The 14,681-nt window shown below is 38.5% G+C and overlaps 1 protein-coding gene across 1 annotated transcript in view; it reads left to right on the top strand.

Moving 5' to 3' along the window:
- The window catches only part of LOC122652727 (DNA topoisomerase 1), a 69,810-nt gene extending 59,892 nt beyond the window's left edge, over window positions 1-9,918 (top strand). Inside the window, exons 16-20 of the mRNA XM_043846551.1 lie at window positions 7,249-7,357; window positions 7,495-7,584; window positions 8,513-8,578; window positions 8,663-8,758; window positions 9,441-9,918. Of these exons, the coding sequence (XP_043702486.1) occupies window positions 7,249-7,357; window positions 7,495-7,584; window positions 8,513-8,578; window positions 8,663-8,758; window positions 9,441-9,551 (472 nt within the window). The 3' untranslated portion in view covers window positions 9,552-9,918. The remainder of the gene's footprint in view (window positions 1-7,248; window positions 7,358-7,494; window positions 7,585-8,512; window positions 8,579-8,662; window positions 8,759-9,440) is intronic.
- The last annotated feature ends 4,763 nt before the right edge of the window (window positions 9,919-14,681 follow it).

Genomic DNA, 14,681 nt, shown 5'->3' with positions numbered 1-14,681 from the left:
GCTGCCTTGTCATATCCATCAGAAACTGAAACCTTTCAGAGCTTCCCAGTCAATCCCTCTCTACCCATCTTCTCTGCCATGGTCAGTCCAAGAAATCAACTGCCCTTGTCGTCCTATTTTTGAAATTTGAGGGTTTCCTATTTGCTTATGTTTTTTTTTTTTGGGTGAATAAAAATTTCATTACTGAAGAAGGAGAAAGAATTTACAAGGCCACTAAAAGGGGAAGAAACAAAACAGCCACTCAAATAAGAGGGCTAGTAGGAACTAAAGAGACAGTAGAGAGTCCCCAGGATACAACAATGTGTCTGTTCCTTGGGGAATCAATACAAGAAGAAGGAGCAAAAGATAGCTTGGCTTTAATTTCGAAGGAAATGGATTCCCAAATCTGGTTGTAGGACCGAGATTTGGAGGTCCATTTCCTGATATTACGCTCCATCCAAATATGGTTTAGGGCTGCACAAAAAGCCATCTTGCCAATAGAGTCACAGATGGAAGATCCTCCAAAAGTCATATCAATCCATATCCACTCTCGGGAAAAAGGGAGGATTCTTCTTGGTGAAGGCCAGCATTTGGCCAGGATTCCTTTCCAAATAGCAGAAGCAATAGGGCATCCAAAGAAGAGGTGATCCAAGTCTTCCATGTTGTTCCAACAGAGGCAGCAGTTGGGGGGTGGGGGGACTGAAATCTGACGGCTGTTGAGGAAGGCTTGAGTAGGAAGGCAGTTCGAGAAGATCCTCCAGGCGGTGAAGCTGTAGCGGGGGATATGATGTCTGAACCAAAGAAGCTTCCTCCAAGGGACTGTGTGGCCTCTCATGCGAACTAAGTTCCAAGTTGCTTTGGCGGTGAAGGTGGTGGAATTGTTTGAGGACCAACAGATACAATCACCTCTGTTCGGAGCCCTTCTGGTGATGAGATGAAGGTCATTCCAAAGGAGGTTCAGCTCAGGAATGGATGTAGAAGGAGGAGACCAACCAGCCTGTCCAATAATATCTGCAACCAAGGAGAGCCTGTGGAGACCCGAGGCATAGATGGTTTTGGGAGTGACAGAGTGGAGGAGAACCCCTCTTAGGTGCCAGTGATCCCACCAAAGGAAAGAAGAGAGGCCATCACCAATCTGAGAGTGAATGGAGTGAATCACCAAGTGACGGTTGGCAAGAATCTTACGCCAAACCCAAGAAGAGTCAGACAAAGCTGAAGCAGTCCAAATAGAATCTTAACGGAGAGGCCCCGAGTAGATCCAATCAACCCAAATGCTCTTCTTTTTTGAAGCTAGCTTCCAGCTTAGCTTAATGATACCTGCAATGTTCAAATCTTTGATCCTTCGAATTCCCAAACCACCTTCCTTCTTTGGTAAGCAAACGGAAGCCCCTCTGAGGGGATGGAGGAATCTAGAAGAGTCGTTGCCCTTCCAAAGAAAAGAGGCGAGGAGTGATTCCAAAGACTTGATAGTTGAGCGCGGGAGGCCATAGATTCCAGACCAGTAGATGTAAGAGGCCTCCAAGACTGATTTAATAAGAACCAACCTGCCTGCATAAGATAATAACTTGCCCTTCCTCAACTGAAGTCGTTTCCGAATTAGGTCCAACATAGGGGTGCAATGGTGAGCTGAGAGCCTGGCAGGAATTAGAGGCAGCCCCAGATAATTGACTGGCAGATGACCCTCAAGGAAGCCTGATATGTTAAGAAAGTTTGCTTTGTCCGACTCAGAAACACCAGCAAAAAATAAGAGAGACTTGGCCGGATTGGTGCAAAGGCCAGAAAGCTCATGAAAGTATTGCAGGCAAAGCAATATAGACTCAAGCGAAGTAATGGAGGCCTTAGAGAAGATCATAAGGTCGACCGCAAAAGCCAAGTGAGTCAGCTTGAGAGTCTTACACTTTGGCATAGGAGAGATGAGCTGCTGGTCAGTGCACAGTTGGATTTTCCGAGAGAGAACCTCCAAACCTAAAGCGAACAAATAAGGAGAGAGGGGACAGCCTTGACGAATGCCCACCGAAGCACCAAAATATCCCGCCGGGCTTCCATTAACCAAAACAGAGAACATAGGGGAAGAAATGCAGTAGTGTACAAAGGAAAACCCATCTTGATCATCACTTGAACTATAAAGTCCCATCTAAGAGAGTCAAAGGCCTTATGTATGTCAATCTTCAGGAGGATAGAGGGAGAGTGGTTCTTTCTGTCAAACCCTCTGACAATATCATGGCAAAGGAGAATGTTGTCAGCTATGTTCCTGCCAGGAATGAAAGCTGATTGGTTGTCACTGACCAGGAGATCCACTACACTTTTAAGCCTTCAAACAAGGATCTTGGCAATGAATTTGTAAAACAGATTGCAGAGGGCAATGGGCGTGAATTCCTTCATAGAAGAAACTCCCTCCTTTTTTGGGATCAAACAAAGGAAAGTGTGGTTAATACTTTTGATCTAGCTGGGGTTGAAGAAGAAGCTCTCAATGGCAGCAATTAGATCCACTTTGATGATATCCCAAGCAGCTAGGAAGAATCCCATACTAAAGCCATCAGGGCCAGGGGCACCATTTACCTTGAGGGAGTGGATAGCAGTCAAAATTTCCTCTTCCTTTGGGATGGAATGCAGTAAGTCCAGGTGATCAAAAGGGAGGGCCTTGTTGAGTAGATGATTTGAGATAGTAGTTGTATCCACATGGGCAGCACTGAAAAGATCCTTAAAATATTGAACAGCCAACCCTTTGGTGTCTTGAACTGAGGTGACCACAGAGCCATCTTGAGATGTGAGCTGGAGGATAGAGTTTGAGTTAACTCTAGCTTTCACTGAAAGATGGAAGTAGGCTGTATTTGAATCTCCCAAGTCCAGCCATTTAATCCTGGATTTCTGCTGGAGGAAGCTTTCTTCCTGAGTGAGAAGGGAGGAGAGCTCAAGGGAAGTAGCTTTCTCTTCTTCAGTAAGAGGGCCATTGAGGCTATCTGACAGCAGCCGAAACTGAATGGAGGAAAGCCTATCTTTGCAGTCCTTGACTTGCTCAGTGATATTGCCAAAAATATTAGTGTTCCAAGCTTTGAGAGTAGCCTTGACATTGCGGAGCTTTTTAGAGAAGGCAATGAGAGGAGTGGAGAAGGAGTAAACAGGCTTGTCCCAAGCTTCCTTAACCGAGGGGAGTAAAGTAGGGTGAGAGGGCCACATGTCGAAATATTTGAAAGGCTTAGGACCAAAGGAGGTGAGAGGTTGGATAGCAAGGGAAATGGGGGAGTGGTCGGAGATGTCTGTATTATTGAAGGTAGCATGGGAGGCTGGGAAGGATGAAAGCCAAGCTTCATTAACAAGGACCCTGTCAAGCTTGCAAGAGATCCGATGGCCAGCAGCTCTTTTGTTACTCCAAGTTAGAGGGAAGCCAGTCCATCTAAGATCATTGGCTCCAATGTCCTCTATGCAATCATTGAAGGAGGCCATTGCTTCCAAATCAAGATGATCCCCTCCTTGTTGCTTATGTTGAACAGAGGTTCAAATAAAAAATTAAATGAAGGATCAAGAGCTGAATGTGGGGAAGATGAATAAGTGGAGATTTAAAGGGGCTTATGGGAGGAGACTGGAGAGTCCATCGGATGGATTCCAAGAGGTTCTATGTTGGTCAACAAGCTTGGCGTCTGGGTAGGGCTACGTGTGAGGGGAAAAACTGTTTTCTTACATAACTTTGGAGGATAGGTGGTCAATTCTCCTGACTATCATTAGGCTAACAGTTGACCATTGGGAGTAGTTTTAGAGACATGTTTGTATGGAGGTGTAATTTTGGAAGATGGGAGGCATTAATTTGTGCGTTAAGGAATGACTGCTATGAATGTATCACTGAACCTAGTGTTGTTTGAGACATCAGTGATAATATGCATAGCAGGATTGCATGGTGGTCAAGGCGTTGCCTAGATACCCTCTAGGCGTCAAGGTAGTCTGAGAGGGCCAAGGTGATCAGTCGCTTTTCTGTCTCGTCACCCACTCTCAGGAAAAAAGATCAAAAAAAAAAAAGGAAAACCAAATGGGAAATGGTTAAAAAAGGAAATGAAAGGAAAATATAAAAAAGAAAAATATTATAAAGAAGAGAGGAGATGAAGCAGCAGGAGCCGCTTTCAATGAAAGTTGAAGCAGCAACAACCTCATTTTGACTGTAAAAGAAAAGGAAGAAGAAAAAGAAGCTGTGGCATAAGGTTATGGTTGTTGTTGTAAAAAGAAGCAGTGGCAATAGCAGTGGCTGCAGCAGCAGTATTTGCCTCTAATGAAGAGGAAGATTGCAGCCGTCACCGTCGCTGCCACTTTTTTTAGTTATGCTGCCACATTATTGCCGGTGGTAGTGGTGGTGGGCGCTGCTCCTCTGGTGGCAGTGGCCACTGCAGCTGCTCCAGTGGTGGTGGTGGCCACTGCTGTTGGCAATAGCGTCTCGGGATTTCTCGATGTCTCGAGCCATATTGACCTGTATCGATCTAACTCAGTCGATACATATTGATACGATCTGTAAAACCTTTTTTTTTTTTTAAATAAAAATTTATCATGTTGCATCAGGTTGTATCATTTCGAAGGCCAGGATCTCAATACATATTGGGCCATATTGAGATTAAATACCTTGTTTGGTTAGCTACATTATAAATAGATGCAAAGGCCATAGGCCTCCCCAAAAGATTTGAAGTAATATATCAGTTCTGTTTTCTGAAAACTTTGCTGTTGTGAATTCACTAGTGTGCTTGGTGGATAAAGGTGGGGAATTCCTTAGTGGAAGTGTGGATCTCTTCCAAGGTTCAAGATCTCGCCGAGTTTCTCGGTTTTGGGCAAAACCGAGTCGAGTTCCTAGTCGGTTCTCAAAAGTGCACTTTCTCTACCGAGATCTCGGATCTCGGTGATATCTCGAAGGTGAAAATCAAGTTTTTTTTAGTACAAAAAAAACAATATCTCGCCGAGATCTCGGCGATATCTCGGTTGGGCCCAAATGTGCTATTTACTTATATTCAGCCCAATTTTCACCCAAAAACCCATTTCCAACATAAGAGAGAGCAGGAACAGAAGTTCTTAGGCTCTAAACCAAGGGGAAAAACACCTCTCCTTCAAATTTCTTCTTTCTTTCGATTGTTGGATGGAATGCACTGTTTGGAGTTAGATTGAAGTGCCAAAGTGAAGATTCAAGTGCCAATTTGTGTATGTGCACTACAATATGAGATTAAGGATGAGGCACATACGTGAAGGAATTGAGGCCAATGATAAAGAACCCATTGAACTGTCCAACATTTTTCAAGAGGACTCTGATGACGATGAGGATCCCCTATTCCAGTGGGTGAGGGATCGTGGTACACCTGATATGGATCAATCTGGGGGTAGGCCCGACCCCACCATTGCGTCTGTAACCGGCGCTGATGTTGATGAATATATGTTGATGCAAGAGGGGCGTGCACATGCAGAGTCACCGAAACCTTTTGAGCCTGCTGTAGGAAGTCCTGATGATGATGATGATGGTGGTGGTGATGACACTGGTGATGCTAGTGATGGTGATGGTGATGGTGATGGTGGTGAAGCTGTTGCTGCTAGTGGCATGCGAAGTGGCGGTTATTATAATGATTGTCATGAGGGGATGCGCGAGCAGTACGAGCAAGAAGTTGGAACGCAGGAGGACCCTGTGCGTTTCACCGGTGAGTCTCAGTTTACGCATGCCACTCAAGATCAAGACCATGGTGGCCACCCTAAAACATACAACGAGAAAGAAGGGTCGCAAACACTCACATCAGTCATATGCTCGGGAGGAGGACAACAAGCGTATGAACACCATGCTTACAAGTTTCGGAAGCATGAGTATAGATACTACTAGTGAGCATCAGTCATGGCAATCATCTCAGCATCATCATGGCTATGACTATGGCCAGCAGAGCACCGGTTCTGATTATAGTGCCTATGGTCAGTATGGGCAGTCAGCAGCTGAGTATGACAGTCAAAGCTCTAGGTCAGGTGTTGGGTATACATTCCTAGTCCCAAACCAGTCATACATGCCTCAAACTCAATATGACAGTAGCAGTGGATCTTACACCTCATACCAACAGCCTCCCATGTACCCTAAGATAGGGAGATTGGTATATGTTGATCAGAAGACTTATATGGAAGCTGTGTCACACTATTTGCAACACTATAGCAATTCCATGACATGGGAATTCTATGTGGATCGATATAGGGATGAATTTCTTGTTCAATCTCATTTTATGTAACAAATTAAGTGAACATTGATGTAATGTACATTTTATTTGAATGTTTTGATTGATGTGTGCTAATTAGAATGTTTTGATTGCTAATTTGCTATGTTTTACTAAATTATATATAGATTATGTTGTTTTAGTACGACTCGTCGCCTACCAACCTATGGTCCAAAGTGAAACTCATATTTGGACTTGTTTTTTGGCAAATCTGGGCATGCCATTGTGTTTAAATGGCCTGAAATAGGCTGGATACCAAGTTTCAGACCCAAAATATGTGTACAACCCACCGAGTTGGGGGTCCGAGTCCAAAAAAAAAAAATGCATCAACTCGCCGAGATCTCGGCGAGATCTCGGCTCGACTCGGTTTCTGGCCTGGCCGAGATGCCACCGAGACCCGAGTTCTCGAACCTTGATCTCTTCTTGGGTTTTTTGCTGATTCCAAACCACTGCAGGTGGATTCCTGCCTTAGTGACCCTTTTATCCACCTTTTTATTCTACTTAATCTATTACTGCATGTCAGATTTATCCAGTCTTCTGCTACTTGCAATACCCTGTTTTCATCTATTTTTCTGTTTTTGTTTAACTTCACATATCTCCTTAAATATTGTTCTGATCTTTTGTTCAAATCTGAGTTCTGAGTTTCTGTTTTTATTTTCTCAGAAATTCTGATTCTGTGTCTTAATTTTTCTGGTTACTATTTCTGTTCTAGTTTTGTGCCTGGTTTCCTAACAGCACTAGGATACTGCTGGAATTTTTTTTTCTGTGACAAGAGCCTTACTAAATCCTGCAGCTTTGTTCCACCTACCACTCACTCAACCAGACTTTTAGCCCATTTTGAACCCCTAATCTTGAGTTACAATTTTTCTGCATTGGCTGGTTTATTTTTTTCTAATTGGACACTATTTAAGCTAATTTCCTACTGGATTTTCCTGGTTCGAAATTAGTCTTTGTTACTGTTGGTAGTTGATTTTTTGTAGCCAGCTTTGTGCAAAAATGGTCCATGATGTCACTGGATGGTCATCCTTATTCTCTACTTTGTTTTGCACTGGTGATATAGGTATATTGCAAAGACAATGTACGGGGATGATGAAGAAGATGATACTGATAAACAGGAGATGATTTCCGAGCCAAAACTGTTGGGTCTTAAACCTGGTACTAATGAGAAGGTGTGTATTTTATTTTCATTTTGAGGTTAATTGTCCTTTGAGAAGTGATACTAATTAACCACATAACCATTCCTTATGGATGTTTAGTTGTTCATCTTTTCATCTATGGATCCACATTGAAGTCATTCCTCTTTCAGGTTTTTCTGAAGAGTGGCCCCTATGGGTTCTATGTCCAGCTTGGTGAAGATAGAAAGGGACACCTGCCAAAGAGAGCTTCTGTCTCTCAGGTATCTCATACAGTTTTTTCACCCATTAATACTAATGCTTCCATCCTCAGGTGGGGCCATCAGATCTATTTCTATCTGCCATTTGTCTTAAAATGTCTAGGCACAGTGCTTGGGATCAGAGGTTTCAATGTCAACATCCCCCCAAATGTACAGGATTCTATGTTTTGCCTTACTCCACCCCCCCCCCCCCCAAAAAAAATGTTGAGGATACATGATGCAAATGACTAGATCATGTATGTATCATTCTGCAATTCTGTTTATATTGTAGAGCATTTAGGAGAGAAATAATGAATCTTGTTTGATAGGTGTTAATATGTGAGGTCTCAGACATCATGTTTCATTAGCTTTAGACAGAGATGGCAGCAGTAACTTGTTTTTAGTTGAATGCAACAAAGTGAAAATTAGCATCATGGTGGATTTTATTTTTTTGGGTGAATAAAAAATTCATTACCAAAGGAAAGAAAAGGAGGGGGGGGGGGGGGGGAGAGAATACAAACAAGCACGAACCAGTTACAAAGCTCTACCGAAAAAGGCAATAACTTGCAAAAAAGAGGGCAAAAGCCCCAACAAAAATGCATAGAAGATTTACTGAATAGCCATTATTGTTTCTATGTTGTTACATGGTGGTTATTTACTGCTATTGAGAAACATTATTTTTTGTTGAAAACCATGCTTTTCCATAGACCATAATGCAATTGTTTCAATACTGTCAGCTGTTTTGTGTTTTGTTTTTTTGGAATATGTTGGGTGAAAATGCATAGAAGATTAACTGAATAGCCATTATTGTTTCTATGTTGTTACAACTGTCATGACTTAAAACGTACAATTGAGTTCATATATTGTTTCCATGTTGTGACAGCTGTCATGAGTTATCACTTACAATTGAGTCCTTACATTATTTATGAAACTAATACAAATCATATTACAGATAAAGGATGTGGAGACCATCACCTTAGAACAAGCACTTGAGTTGCTACAGTATCCTGTACTTCTGGTATGTTTCTTTTCATAATTCTTTCTTCTTATTTTCCATTGTCTATTGACTCTTGCAAACTCTATATAATCTATTTCTTTTTAGGGGGAGCATCCAGAGGATAAGCAACCAGTCTATTTAAAACTTGCAAGATACGGTTTTACAATTAGACATAGGCGCACAATTGCATCAGTTCCTAAGGTATTTCCCAGTTTTTCTTTATTTGCCTGGTCAGTGTTGACTTCAAGTGCCCTCCAGATGTTGAGATTAATTGTCTTTTGTGATCAATTGAGACCCATGCCTTCATAGTTAATTGTTTGTTGGAATAAAGTTGCCTTATTTTCTTTTACTGTCTTTTTTCTCTTCCATGCAATAAAGATGTTCATTTAAATACACAGCAAGTGAACAATCTTATTTCTGTGTCTAAATATTAGAAAATGAATGATTGTATCATTGTGCCACGAAGCATTCAACTGACACATGTTAGGCATATGCTGAGCTTGGTGGAGGTATCTTTGATTAAATCCTTATTACTGCTATTATCTGAGTTGTCAAAACCACCTTTTCACATACTATTATTATAATATGATCATAATGTTAACAAGTTACAGATTTGTAGCTGTAATTGTTGGTTATTTTATTTGAAGTGCTGCTGAAAGAACATCGTGGCTAAATTTTGTATACATGCACGTGCTAGTAATATAGTATACACCCAATCTTAACTAGTCACGGACTTGTAATTGCAATTGTTAGTTCTTGTATTCAAAATGCTGCTGAAGAAATGCCATGGTTCAAATTCTCATATAACTACTATTCTGTCTATTGATTTAGCACTCAAATTAGCTTTTGTAACTGAATATATGTTGATCACTGTCTGTTTCAGAACATGATTCCCAAAGACATTACTCTAGAGAAGGCATTGAAACTATTGTTGGGTAAAGATGTAAGACGATGTGGCCGACCTAAGAGTAAGCCGAAGGTTGAAGTTATGTAAAAAATGATTAATGATCGAGTTCGAAAGACGGTGTTCATTCAATCAACATTTATTCGTTGAGAATCTCTTTTTAACCTCCTAATCAACAGCTGGTTGGGCGATTGAGCATGTGTTTTTGAGGCATCTCAATTTATTTATTGTTGGCAATCAGAGATGTATATAATAATTATTAATTTTGTTGTAAATTTGATCAATTTTGTTTTTCTATTATTTGTTCTTGACCTTTTAATGTTTTGTAACTTCCTAAGAAATTCTCTCAAACAAGCAAGGCTAAGAACTTATTACGGCAGAAAGCAGTCATTGAGTTTGCCCATCTTTACTTGTAACTGCTCATTTTGAATCTGTGATCTCGTTACTAATTTATAGTTTCAACGAGAGATCCGATAATATGTTACAGGCTTTTGTAATCTTGTCTTTGCAGAATTGATAGTGCCTCGGGGTAAAATGGGATAGTGAAAGCAGATCCTGGTCTCTGGTAGAGAAGCCCAAATAGGGCCAAAAGATCGGGCGATATCCATCCAGTGGAACTCAGGTTCAAATCCTAATAATCTCTGGAAATGCTTTCAATTGACGAGAAGTATCACTTAACTAAAGTATGATCTCAGCCAGCAAAGCACGAATAGCTAGTAGATGTTACATGTATATGGTCCTATATCATATGGTTTACTTATCCCATTTACATTTGTTTTCATGCGTGGGTGGGTTGGGATGATACCGAGGCCGCATTCTATAACACAGCCTGGCCCAACCTCGTGCTGGGTTTTCTACGCCCATGGGCTGAAAGTCCAGTGCAACCCAGAAATTATATGGGCTTTGGGAGGGCTCAAGTTGCACCCCAATCTATTGTGAAGTTTGAGTCAATGTTGTTTGCTACCAAGTAGTAGGCCACTTTGTGGGATCTTCTGAGTCTTGACTGTATTCTAGGTCTCATTATTAAGAGTCAAAATTTGTCACCTAAATGTATGTGATACAAATGCTAGGCACAATGAGTGTAGGGACCTCAACAAGATCTCTTTTCAACCTATGAACCAAGGTGAGTAAATTTTCATATTTGACTTTCTGAGTAGAGTGATAGATACTCCAATAAATTTAGGCTAATCTATGCTGGAGGCAGACCTACATCAAGGTAACCCTTCTCTCTTCGAAACACTTTAGGTATTGCTCCTAAAATTTTGGTTTTCGTTTCCCTTGTGTTGAACCTGGAAGAGGTGGGACATGTTAAGTGTCCCACCTCGGACCATGTCTTCTTAGGTCTATTCTAGATTTATAATGCAATTTCGGTAGTAACATCCCATTGTCCATGTAACATCATATACCCCTTTTATATGATTTTTTTTTTTTTTTTTTTTTTTTGAAATCCCCCACCCCCTAAAAAAATTGTCCTCAGCGTTTGATTTGTATGTGTTTATGAAACCTACTTTGTCATTTGTTTTAATAAATTATTTATTCTTCACATTGTTATTGTGTGGGGTCTTTTTTGCATATAACATTTCTTAATTATGTTCACTACTAAGGATAAGGTATCAAGGTTGGACACTTGTTCATATGGTTGTCAAATTCAGTATGTTATTTACCCAAAAAAAATAAAATTTGAGTGCTTGGTAGAGTAGCTTAATAGCAATCTACAAAATGGTGATCCACATATTGGTGTGGATGTACACATCTGTGTATGCTGTTTGGCTACGTTTGGTTGCAAAGGAAATTAAAGGGAAGGGAAGTGAAAATTTTCAAACTTAAAAAAGAATTTTTTTTTTAATAATTACGTGATTATATAAACTACTTAAATTTCTTGTCACATGGGATAATAATTACAAATTTTTTTTTTTTTTAAGTATCAAAATTTCACTTCCATTCCCTTTAATTCCCTTTGCAACCCAACGAAACTTTTGGGGTTCGATTGTGCAAATTTTATATCTTGCTACCCCCTCCACTCCCCTCCAAATAAAAATGAATGAGTAAACTAGATGATATATACTATCAAGATTATTGTCAAATATTTTAAGAACACCATTCGTGTTTGCATAATGCAATTGGTTCCTACATCTAGGAGATCATTATTGTTAAAACAATAAAGTTGGGGTTTTGGAATATTAATGGTTGATGCAATCAAAACTGTCTATTAATGCATTATATTCAAAATATAAATTTGGAAACAGTGCCAGAATTCAAACTGCCAAAAATACCCAAATCAGAGAGATGTGTTATCAACATTCTCAAAACAGTTAGGCACTATTTGTTAACTTTCTGCTGTTTTTATCCTGAGAAATAGTAGAAACAATTTTTTCCGTTTTTGTGCTGAGAAACAGTTTTTGTAGCGTTTGATAAACTTATCTTGTACACGTTTCCATAACACAATTGGAACACCAATGCTATTTGATAAAATCTGTCTCCGGAAACATGTTCTTATACTGTTAGCAATAATTACATAATTACCCTACTACTTTTCTAAATTAAAATCAGATTTTTGTGATATTCCATATATTCTTTGGACAAGTCTAACCTCAAACAAACCTCTAAGTCTCAATCTCAGCTGTCTAGGTGCATGGGAAATAAAGGGAGAGACGGTGATCTTTTGTAATCACTATCTAACATTATTGTGTAACTAACAGCAAACATTTTAAATTTAATCATTACACCGGCAATCTCATATGGGAATTATTAAACCGGCAGTGTTCCTTTTTTGTACTTTTGCCTATTATTCCCAAACAAATGGAGCTTTAATTATTTGAATCTTAAGTCCCACTCCCAATTGATGTAAAAGAAAAGTGGCCTAATGTTTTAATCACAAATGGGCAAATCCAAATTGTTCGAATTATTCGTCCGAATCCGAATTGGATACAAAGTTTTGGAAAAAGTCGTGATATATAAAGACTTCCGAATTATTTGCAAATAATTTGCCGAATCCGAATTCTATACGAATTATTCTACCATTATTTTTAAAAAAAAAATCAGAAACACTTTTTATTATAAAACAAAAACAAAAAAAAGATTTGCATTCGGGAATTATTCAGCAAATTAAACAATTAAACTTATGACTACCTAAAAAAAGATAAAAATTAATTATCCAATATGTATTTCCTGGTTAGAAGTCTTTTTTTTTTGTAGAAATTCTTGGTTAGAACTTAGTAGTCAGTAGTCAAAAAAAAAAAGGGTCGAATAATTGTAAATTTTTTTTTTTTGATGGTTTAGAACCATAGAATCGTTAAAAACAAACATTTTGGCACACGTGACTCAATAAAATATTCATGATCTATTCAAAAGATCTCAACTTTAATTTTAGGGAAAAAAAAAATGACCCAATGTTTTAATCACAATCATCCAGTCAAGGTTTATCAAGAGAAAAATTATATAGTCAAGACTCAAGAACAACATGTCATCCTTAAGTTTAACTTGAGATCCTTACAGGGAGATTCTATTGGTTATGATTTTTAATCTTTGTTACGCTTTTTGATTAATGAAACAAATATTATCCTAATTTTTATATCATTTATATATTATGCACATATGATAATTGATTGATAATGTTAAAAATGTACTACAAATATTAAAAATAACGTTAAAATTATTTGTTTGAATTATTTTTTATAAAACGAATAATTCTTGAATCCGTATTTTGTCTGTTTCTTTGGCAGCTTTTTTTATCGAATTTTTAAATTAACAAAATGAATTACTACGAATAATTCTTTGTTCCAATAATTCTCGAATCCGAATTTGCTAACTAGGGTCCCAATTGATGTAAAAGAAAAGTGGGGTTTTCCTAAACGTCCTATCACCTACTATATGGTAGTTTTGTTGGGCTTAAAATTTGTGGATATCTACATCATGGTCAACCAGTATCTCAATATTAAAACCAATCTTTTACCCCAAAAAAAAGTCTTCAACCCAATCCAAGAAATATAAAGTTTTAAATTTTAATTCAAAACTCAACTTTGGGTTTTTTTTTTTTTTTTGTTTTTCTTTTGAGGAGGGGAGGGGGAGTATAGTTCCTCTCTAATAACATTAACCACCACAATCGATCTTACACCATCCATGAGGTGTAGAGATGAAACAGGTTACCAATCCAATATATATATATATATATCGTTTTAAATTTTTATTCAAAACTCAACTATGGGCAACTTTTTCTTTCTTTTGTTAGTAAACAAATTTTCAATGTGATATTTTTCTTAGGCCACTTTAGTTAGTCACAGAAGAAATAGTAGGGAATATGCCAAAACATGGCGGTCGTGTAGAAGATTAGATGTCAAAAACTTGACACATGGTTAATCGAAAGAATGACTTGTCATCCAACAGTTAAGTCTATCAAAAGGGAGAATCTGAATCATTTGTGTATTTATAAATTGACACATTCTTTTACTTGTCCATTTTCTTATATTATCATGAAGGATTTTAAGAAAGGGGTATTAAAGGGAGTTAAAAAATAAGTTGAAGGTGACAAAGGGTGTTATACGAAAAAGACAAAAAAAAGTTGTGTTATATGCAAATTATTTAACATTTTGAGGGCGTCAATTAAACAATCCCTTATCAAAAGAAACCCTATGCATGTATACCTTTAAAAGGTCACAGTATATGAAGAAGAAGCCTTTTAGAGTTTATGGAGGGCTATCCCATGAAAATAGAAAAATAAAGAATTTTGTTAGTAATAAGTCATTGAATAAAGGGCATTCACAATTCAAGCTATTCAAAAGTTTGAAGAGTCCAAAAAATGTATACAAATATTGCGAAATCGTTGATCCAAGGCTTGCTCTGGCAATTTGGCACTGCTTCTTTAGGAGAGTGTTCAGGGATTTAAGTCGGTGGATTAAGTCCCCTTGACAACATTTAAATTATAGTATTACCATGTACTACTTTAATTGCTTTCCAAGAAAGATGGCCTCTTTGAACTCTATCCGGCGCCTAAGGGGGTCTTGTATGACCTCTTGTGGGCCCTAGAACCTTTCACATTACAAAAATTCTATCCTTTAAAGTCCATAGTTGGAAATAATTCCGACAACCCTGCTCATCTAATAAAGAAATGCCCGAATTTCACTTTTCCGTACCACTTGTTTGCCTTAATCTCATGATTTCACTTTTACCACAAAAAAAAATGTCATAATTTCACGTTTACTTTTTTTTGTTTTGGTAACCTGA

This window comes from Telopea speciosissima, chromosome 2 (assembly GCF_018873765.1).
Source record: "Telopea speciosissima isolate NSW1024214 ecotype Mountain lineage chromosome 2, Tspe_v1, whole genome shotgun sequence".
NCBI lineage: Eukaryota > Viridiplantae > Streptophyta > Magnoliopsida > Proteales > Proteaceae > Telopea > Telopea speciosissima.
Note: the sequence above shows the minus strand (reverse complement) of the source record. Positions and strands in the feature narration are given on the sequence as shown.